The following is an 8,882-nucleotide window of genomic DNA, read 5'->3' as shown; positions in this document are numbered from 1 at the left end:
CTACGGACTTGTGTGGCCCATTGTCGCCAAGCTACGGCTATATGTCCAAAGCCGATTGTCCGACGCCGTCTACCCCAAATTTCAGGGTGTCGCGCCCTACGACGCCATCCAATCGGTTCAGATCCCTGCTTCTGCCTGCAGTCCCGCATGATCCGAACCCGAAGTGGTCCAACCAAAGACGACTGAAGTTGTCTTGCCACTTGCCCTCCAGAACTACGATGTCCATGTTTGTGGTGGGACAGCACAGATGGTCATTGAGATAGATCCCTGCCGCTGTTGAAGATACTGACGAGACATCGTTTTCACCAACAAGTGGACTATGTTGAGGGTCCTTTGTATGAATAGAACTCATCACCAAGTGGTAAATAGGGGTGCATGCGAAACAGCAGTATATTACTTTCAACCCTATCCTAGACCTTATCAGTCCAGGCCGACTTCTAGGTGCAGATGCCGGAATGATTGTGAGCTGGAAAAATAGGTGCTCCTCACCCACGCCCTGGAAAGACGAGCGCTTTGCTGCGGCACGGTTTATGATAATATCGCCAGGTTTGTCTGTTTTTGCTTTTGCGAAGTGAAATGGTTCAACTTTTGGCCTATTGGAGGATATGCAGGAGCAGACCCTACGTGCATAAGTTCGTTTCTAGGCCCCCGCCTCATCTATTATGACAGCACTATCATTCGATGTAACACCACATATGCAGCTTTGAGCAAGCATGAGGTTTGTCCACAGGACTATGCCCTCGTATTATTTTGAAGCCACTTCCGCAATACACCACTGATTCTCATCACTTACTTGCCTGCGATTTCGCGACTTTGCAGCTCTTGCGCAAGCCTTTCATGGATCGTCAAGAATCTAGATCCAATACGACACGGTCATAGTATCTGAAATGGTCTGATGATGCCACTGTCTTTCTATTATGATGTCAGGGGTCACTGGCTGTCCTTGAAATTTTCCATATGTTTGCCAGAAAATGGAGCAACCCAGTTGAATGGGAGCTGGGCTATATGTACCCTGCGACTTAAAAGGCTGCCGCTTTCCCTCTAACTAATGGAAGATCTCTCAAGCACCAAAACACGAAGTTTACCCACGATCGAAATCAACATCCAACGCGAATTACTCTGCCGTTATTCTAGGAGTTGTCAAGTATGTCCTTTCACTTTCGTGCATTACCACCGATCGCTGACTTATGAGCCTCAACGGACTGGCAGTCAAGATACGCTCTACAGCAATGCCGGATAATTCTTCCCTCCATACCATTAAAGCACATGCCACGACCGTCGTCGGCGCGGGTGGGGCCGTTTACGCTGCGGATCAATTGGTGAAATGCTTTGAGGATGACGACGAATCGACCACTTCACATCTGATGAAAGCTAGTGTTGGAGCGGCTGTTGCAGTTGGCGCATATGAGATGCTGAGCAAGGATAATAAGAGCCTCCCGGCATATCGGTCGCTCTTCAAGAAGAAGTACTCTCACCATCATCACCATGAGGCCGAGAAAGCGACTTCCGAAGAAGAAGAGAGGTCCCGATATTCAGTTGAACACGAAAGAACCGAGAAACAACTTGTAAGACGAGAGCGCTCATCATCCCTGTCTTCATCGGCGTCCTCAAGCTCAGCCGAGGAGGAGTCTGGACACAAACGTCGGCTTGCTGAGGAGTTGGTTGGGGCGTACAGCTTAGGAAAACAGCTTCTAGGGAGATAAGAAGCATCGGATTACCCATCTGGTTGCGGATGCAGTTGGGGCAGCCGCCCTGTTGAAGGAGGTGAATTTGCATGATCTCAGGAACAAATAATGGTTGTTTTTTGTTGCTACTGCATTTTTCGGGTTAATGGGGTTATTGAACACTGGTCTTGAACAATACAAAGTGCTTATTATGTCCCTGTGTACCGGCTGTACCTTATCGTGTGTTTTCTGACGGTGATGCATCCACACTCTTGCGCGAATTTCAGCCAGTCTCTCATAATCTAGAGCCTAGTAGAGTATGATCCGGCAGCACAACACCATTCTTCCTCTTGCTCTCTCACGACGCCTATGAAACTTACCTGAGAATAAGGTTGTGTGGGGCAAAATGCCCTGCGGCCGGTACAAACACCTTGACCTGATCGAGTCATCCTGAAATTCCACGAAACTTCACCAGCCGACGTGAGATATAGGGGCATGATTGCTCTGGCTTTGAATTGACTACGTAGCAATTATTTTTTTAGTAGTTCTAGTGGGGTGTTGTTGAAAATTTGCATTGTATAATTCCATTGTGCAAAGTTCTCTAGCACAACAATGCTCTGCTAGAATTAATTAAGCCGCGGTGCTGAGAGTGCTGCAGCTTTCTTCATTAGTCGGTCGGTACCGGTGGTCTAGGCCCTGCACGCTAGACCACCTCTCTGCTGCTCTCAGCTGAGGGTGCGGGGTGGCTGAGAGTTTATGGTCTAGATCGTGCTGATGTCAGGCAATACCGACGATTGTGTGTAACCATACCTATGCACGATCAATCATCCTTGACCAAGTCATAGAGATTGCATGATGAGGAAAGACGAAGCTCTCCAAGAAAGGTCATTGTATAAAGACTGTCCGTCCTCCTAACAGCTCAGGATTTTGGTGAGCCCAACCGGTTATTGAACTCTTGTGTTTTAAGAATCCTTTATGTCAACGAGTACAATGGATGCAAGATTTTTGGACATGATACATCCGAATCACCTGACTCTCAGGGAGCCCGGTCATGACCTACTGCATTCAATTCTTCAGCTTAGAGAAGATCCATGGTTTCGCACAAAATCCCGTCCACCCCATTCAGAGGAATCTTTCGCACCGAGGTTCGATGTCCGCGTCCTAGACGACACTTTCTTTCTCGAAGGTGAATTCCCTGGGGTTGAAAGTAGCGACCAGATTGAGTTGTCCACAATCGACTCCAATATCCTTATTGTTACTGCAAATGTTTCCAGACTCGACGTGGTAACGGAGTGGAACTTGGATAAAGTCCCTAACGTTCCGACTGCTACACCGGGAAATGAAGAAGTATCACTACATGGCAGCGAAACTGGAGAAAGCCTTGAGTCACGTCAACAGATGAAGCAGACCAAGTCTGCGCTGAAGGAGCCCTCCATCTGGATAAGTGAACGAAGAATTGGCCGTTTACAACGGTCATTTTCTTTCCCGTCGACAGTGGACTTCACGACCATGCGAGCGAGGTTGGGTAATGGCATATTGAAAATAATGGTTCGCCAGTTCCCGAATTCGAATGCGAAGAATGTGCGCAGTATTCCTATTGAGAGAACCACATAATGTCCCCTGTATTGGTCTACATTTTCAACGTTATCATTGCCGTCTGTGGAGAGTGCTCTCATCTGTCAATTAGTATAATACCAGATTCAGATCATCGTAATGTTACAGAGGATATATCTGCTCTCTGAATAGACTACTTATAACTGTATTCTTTTGCATTCGAAAGCCGTTTGGATGTATGGAGAAAACTGAATTTCTCATAGACATGGCCTGCCACATTATGAATACTAACTTCGGTCGTATGTCCACTTATGGCCGCTGCTGCCACCATAGGTAGGTATCTTTAGGGTATTTCAGGTATCTTTTCATACACTATTGCACCAGTGAAACTGAAGAGCCTATAGGCAAGATGGCTCTAAGATTACTGACCAAATATGACCGTCTCGACGGAAAATGGAAAACAATCGAGACTTCGCTTCTAGGGGCATCTTGCATTCCAAGGACTGGAACTAGCACCCCAACAGTACCCTGGGAAACACTCCAGGTGCTTGGCGGGAATGAAATCAAGTTTTACCTACGACCTTGGCGAGTAGCAATCAGGGTCCAGGGAACTCAATCTCTTCAAAGAGCGCGCAGGCGGACTTATAAGCAGCCAAGGGAATTGTGGCAGCCTCCTCATATAAGATCAAGTCCGGAATATGGAAGGGAAATAGTTAGGTAAGTGTATCTAAAGAGTGTGAGCTGGTATGCAATATTAGTACTTGCGTGAGTATGGGAGATGTTCTAGACTATATAGCTGATCCGACAGAGGAGGATCTGATTATGGTGATTCAAAAGAGGCTATGAGTAAGGGAGATGCTCCTGACTGTTGTTGCGGGAAGGCCTATATTACTGTTTCCAAAAACAAGACAATTATACTTATTATTAAGGCCATTGCTGGCCCGCCAGACGTTGCTCGCCAGAAGCTAAAGGTAAATAATACTTTCCTTGAAAAAGAAGGTCGAGGGCACTTACTTGAGTGTTGATATTCTCTTCTCTATGGTTGGTCAAGTTCATGCAGTCTTCGAAACATAGGATAACTTGAATATTCCGGGACGTAGGGAAACGTAACAGTCAATCTGTCGTCTAATGGGACCTTGCTTGGGCGCGGGACAATCCCTGAACTCGTTCTCGTCCCTGACAATAATACCGTCGACATGGGTTCCAAGCTCGATCAAGGAGAGCTCTTCCAAACACTCAGCCAGCTTCCCGAAAATACGAGCACCATTGACCTTACAATCGCTGGAAACTCAAGCACCTATGATGGCCAGGATATTGCATACTTGAACGCAGCTCTCTCATCGACTACATTCGGTATGCAACTGAATCTTCTTGAACTTCTTGGATTTTAAGTTTAAGGATATTTCTCAGGGAAAGCAAATAGCCGTCTCTAGTAAGCAGCCCCACCCCGCCTTCGGGGGGTTGGTCTGCCATACCTCAACGATAATTCCCAGCTTAACGATAAATTTGAATCTATTCAACTTATTATACAACCATGCCTTGCGAATCAATGAAAAAAAGAGGCCTTTTATTATTTTTATCTTCCTGCCTATCGTCCGGTTCAATTAGAATTTCCTTATCTGCCTACGTTGGCGAGAAATCGCGTTGTTTTACCTGCGCGCGCTTTGCCTGACGAAAAATCTGTCGCCTTTCTTTTTTACCACGATCCTTAATTCGTCGCTTTATATTAGAAGTAGTTAAACTACCGAAATAGAAGATATTTCTGCGTGATTTCTTAGTAAATTAAGGCTTTCGGTCCCGAAGACGGTTATATAAATTATCTCGAAATTACGCGACTTCTTCAGCGTTTTTTAATAAATTTTTAAAAAGACAATTAACGCGCTGTATAAAACTCCTATTAAATTCAGAATTATTATTAATATAATCCTAAGCTTTGTTTATACTTCGACGCAGTCCTCGAATACTAGAAAAAAGCGAAGAACTAGGTATTGGCGGCAGTGTTGTGTATATCTTGAGTTTTAGAGTAGGATCTTTCTCCTTAAAAAGGGGCCCTATTATCTCGTCGGAATTGAACGGATAAAGACCTTGCTTTCTTTAGGTATCTTGTATAGTATGTTGCTTAAAAGTATTTGTACGAATAGACTTAATTTCTTATAGAAAATCGCCTTTATCTTCTATCTTATTATATACTTAAGCAAGCTTATTATTTTGCTTCCGATAGTAGTATTTATATATCTAAAAAGGCTAACTATTAAGCAGTTAAATAAAATACGTTGTATAAGACAGAAAGCAGTAAGGAATAATATAGTTTAAGTCGTAAAACTGCAAGAATTTGTACGTTAAATAGGATCTATAGCTATCGAAAAATAGGAGATATAGCTTATTCTTATAAAGAAGACAAGATCTAGTATAAAGATCGAAGTATTAAATCTAGTTAAAAGTAATTAAATTAGTAGTATAGCTTTTAGAGAAAAGCGCTATATAATAGTCGCCTAAAATATCGTTATTATACTATCTTTCTAGATGTACGGAGCCTTTAAAGATTAAAAAAGAAGGTAAAATAAAGCTGTTTACAGAGATATATTTAATCGCTAATATAGTCTCCTGTATTTCGCTAGTAAGATTGTCTTTTTTAGCCCGGTAAGGCCTAGTAGTGACGACTTTTTAGGCCTTACCTTATCTAATTTAGAAGCTAGTTTTGTTAAAATTGTAGATATTTCGAGGCGGAATTTTGCTAATATAGCCCTTTAAAACTTCGTACTAACGTTAAATTTCACTAATATCTTCTGAATTCAGGCGCTTTTTCTCTATAAGCTTCTAGTCTACTAATTTAAATTCCTCTGGGAGGTGTTTAATAAAGTAATGAACCTAATTCTTACTAACTGTACGCAACGCGTTGTCTTCTGTATTTTAATATAAAAGCTGATTTGCAGAGACTTTAATTATTTCTAGCGTAGGTATATTATTTAGGAAGTCGCATAGGAGTATCTAATCGATTAGAACCTTTTCTTATATATCGGTAAGGGCTTTATTAATAGATTTTCGCATGGAGCGAGTTGTTTATTCTTACAGATATGCCCGAAGCCGCTAATAAGAGACTAGAAATTAACGCGACAATATTTTTAAATTCGGATTTTTGACGCGTTTAGCGGCTTCGCAGGCTTCAGAGATACGTTTTTCAATTTTAGAATAGGAATTCATAATGGTGGTAGTGAAAAATTGATTAAAAGGCTTTAAATTTATCGTTGAGCTGGGAATTATCGTTAAGGTATGGCAGACCAACCCCCCGAAGGCGGGGTGGGGCTGCTTACTAGAGACGATTACAGAGTATAGAATCTAGCTGCTAATATTATAGAATAGCTATAATATCTTATTCTATCTATTTAATATAGTATTTATTTATAAATAATTTTATAAGACTAAATATAGTTGTTAATTAGACTTGCTTAGTTATTTAATAGTAATATTCTTATATTTGCACGGTCTTCTGCGTGTCTAAGCAGCTTCGGTAACAGCGCATTCTCCACCCGCAATATTTGCAATTATTCAGTGAGGCTTGGACCTGGGCTTACAAACTAGCGGTGGTCCGTCGAGGTTGTAGTTGACGAGCACGAGGGTAAATCATTGATCATGTTGGATTACGGTGGCTTCTAAGAGTCGTTATTCCAACTACTAGTTGTACGACTGGTAGATACCGACGTCTGAACATGACGATAGGTCTGTGAATAGTTGTGCTTCGCGTACTAGGCGCACCCTAAATCAAATGTGCCAGACTTGATATACCCCCATGGGACAGGCGCGACTACACCCGACAACAGCCTAGCTCATTTACAAATTGCTGGAAAGCGAGAAGGCGCTCTGTACTCTCATGCCGTTTCAGTTCTCCATGTTTTCGGCTTATGAGCCAGGAAACGGCATTTCCATAGACTTCCCCCATACGGAATTCGATTCGCCCAAGCTCCACCAGCTCCCGTACCAACCAGGCATGGACCCCAGCCAAAGCCGAAAGAGGCACATCAATTTCGCTCCTAGTGACATCGACATGGTTCTTGATGATAAACTTGAGTGGGCACCATTCAGCAATCTCAGTGAGGACCATCCCAAGGGAATAATGGTCCATATACATGGCGTATGAGTCGGACGGCTCCCCAAGCGCCTTCGGATGCCGGTAGATGTCCAACAGGGGATCTTCGGAGGCCTGGTCACTGATCTCAACCGGGGAGTCAGCACGTGAGAAGGCAAATCCGGTCAGATACGGCTGCGTCAGAGCGTCGGGGCCATTGCCTGACTTCTCTCTATCAGTAAAGAACAGGATGTTCTCGGAGCGGATGTTCTTGTGCAGCCAGCCCGCAGTGTGAACCGTCAAGATTGTCCTGCAAATCTCGAGTGCCAATCTGATTCTTGCTGTAACACTTGGAGGCCTCGTCTTCTTGTCGCGAAGCAGGTCTTGAAGAGATCGTGGCTGGATCGAGGTGTCCGCCCCAGGCGGATACTCGTACAGGAAAACAAACTCATCCACGTCTTCCAGAAAACCGAGACAACTCAAGGTCAGGAAACCCGGATTTTTGGGCAGAGCAAGCAGATTTGCTAGATTCGTGGATCGCAGTCGGAGCTTTGACTTGAGCCGTCCGTGAACGGGCTTGGCCTCGCACAGTACTTGTTTCCCGTCGTACTCTGCGATAAATGAGCCACCATTGCCTTGTCGATTTGTAGGCTGTTTGAGAAGATTCCTGTGCAAGGGGCGAATAGACTCATGGTTGAGTGACTTGACGCGGGCTGGGTCACTGCCGTCATCAGGAAGCTGTTCGCGCATCACCTTCAAGCCAACAGCGGCGGAGAGGTTCGCCTCTCCTGGGAAGTCTATTGTCTTCAAACTAAGACTAGCCTGGACACCCTTCAAGGCATCAATATCATGGCTCATGTCCACGACCGCCGTTAGCGTTCGGTCAACCTGTTGCACAAGCTCCCTCAGCCGCATGGGCTCGAGAAGATTCCAAAGCGCATCCACGATCTGCCTCAAGTCCCGAACAAGATCCTGAAACTTGGACTTCTCTATCATTACCCACCAAAGACGCTTCGGTAACCCAGTCTTGCGCTCAATCAATTTGGCGTGTGCCAAGATCTCCGTTCGTCGCTCATCGGAGACTGCGCTGGCTAGAATGTCCGGGGCTTGCGACCCTCCTATGATGCAATTATCTGGTGCTTGGCTGGTGAGATTTGCAGGCTGAAGGTCAATTGAGTATCGCTCCCTCAGCTTGACACAATCCAGTCTGTCACGCAGCTGCACCATCAGCTCATCGGCGAGCCCTCGATTGATCTGGGGCAGCATTTTGCCGCCTGGTGAGGTCAGGCCTACTGTATCTGCCCATTGGATAAACCGATACTCCTCTACGTTGAGCATGGTTCGAAGGAAGGAGGCGTCCTTGCCAAAGTTCTGCGCGCTCGACAGTACCACGAACCCTTTCACGCAGCCTGCAAATACTTGAAAGGATAGCGATGCCACGGAAATGGCAATCCCAGCTGCTGAAATTGGGTCCATGATGGGCCTCGCCTGACACCTTTGCAGAAAGTTCGAAGTGCAATCTTTTCTTTTTTGGATCTTGACAAGGTGAAATTCTAGGAGCCTGGCTTGACTGGCTTTTGGTGTGAGATAAAACAGGGAGA

General features: G+C 44.9%; 3 protein-coding genes across 3 annotated transcripts; 2 read left to right on the top strand and 1 right to left on the bottom strand.

The window, feature by feature from the left end:
* Nucleotides 1-1,229: 1,229 nt before the first annotated feature.
* Nucleotides 1,230-1,703, top strand: ATEG_08895 (uncharacterized protein; the record flags this gene model as incomplete). Its single annotated transcript, XM_001217480.1, has 1 exon — nt 1,230-1,703. The coding sequence occupies one exon, from the start codon at nt 1,230-1,232 to the stop codon at nt 1,701-1,703; it is 474 nt and encodes a 157-aa protein (XP_001217481.1).
* Nucleotides 1,704-2,654: 951 nt separating this feature from the next.
* ATEG_08894 (uncharacterized protein) lies at nt 2,655-4,609 on the top strand (the record flags this gene model as incomplete). Its single annotated transcript, XM_001217479.1, has 7 exons — nt 2,655-3,189; nt 3,482-3,517; nt 3,623-3,762; nt 3,932-3,935; nt 3,977-3,983; nt 4,027-4,189; nt 4,319-4,609. 7 exons carry the CDS (start codon nt 2,655-2,657, stop codon nt 4,607-4,609), a joined length of 1,176 nt encoding a protein of 391 aa, XP_001217480.1.
* Nucleotides 4,610-7,020: 2,411 nt separating this feature from the next.
* Nucleotides 7,021-8,757, bottom strand: ATEG_08893 (prion-inhibition and propagation domain-containing protein; the record flags this gene model as incomplete). The annotated part of the gene is made up of 1 exon (XM_001217478.1): nt 7,021-8,757. The coding sequence occupies one exon, from the start codon at nt 8,755-8,757 to the stop codon at nt 7,021-7,023; it is 1,737 nt and encodes a 578-aa protein (XP_001217479.1).
* Between the last annotated feature and the right edge of the window lie 125 nt (nt 8,758-8,882).

This window comes from Aspergillus terreus, genomic scaffold (genome assembly GCF_000149615.1).
Source record: "Aspergillus terreus NIH2624 scaffold_13 genomic scaffold, whole genome shotgun sequence".
In the NCBI taxonomy this organism is placed as follows: domain Eukaryota; kingdom Fungi; phylum Ascomycota; class Eurotiomycetes; order Eurotiales; family Aspergillaceae; genus Aspergillus; species Aspergillus terreus.
Note: the sequence above shows the minus strand (reverse complement) of the source record. Positions and strands in the feature narration are given on the sequence as shown.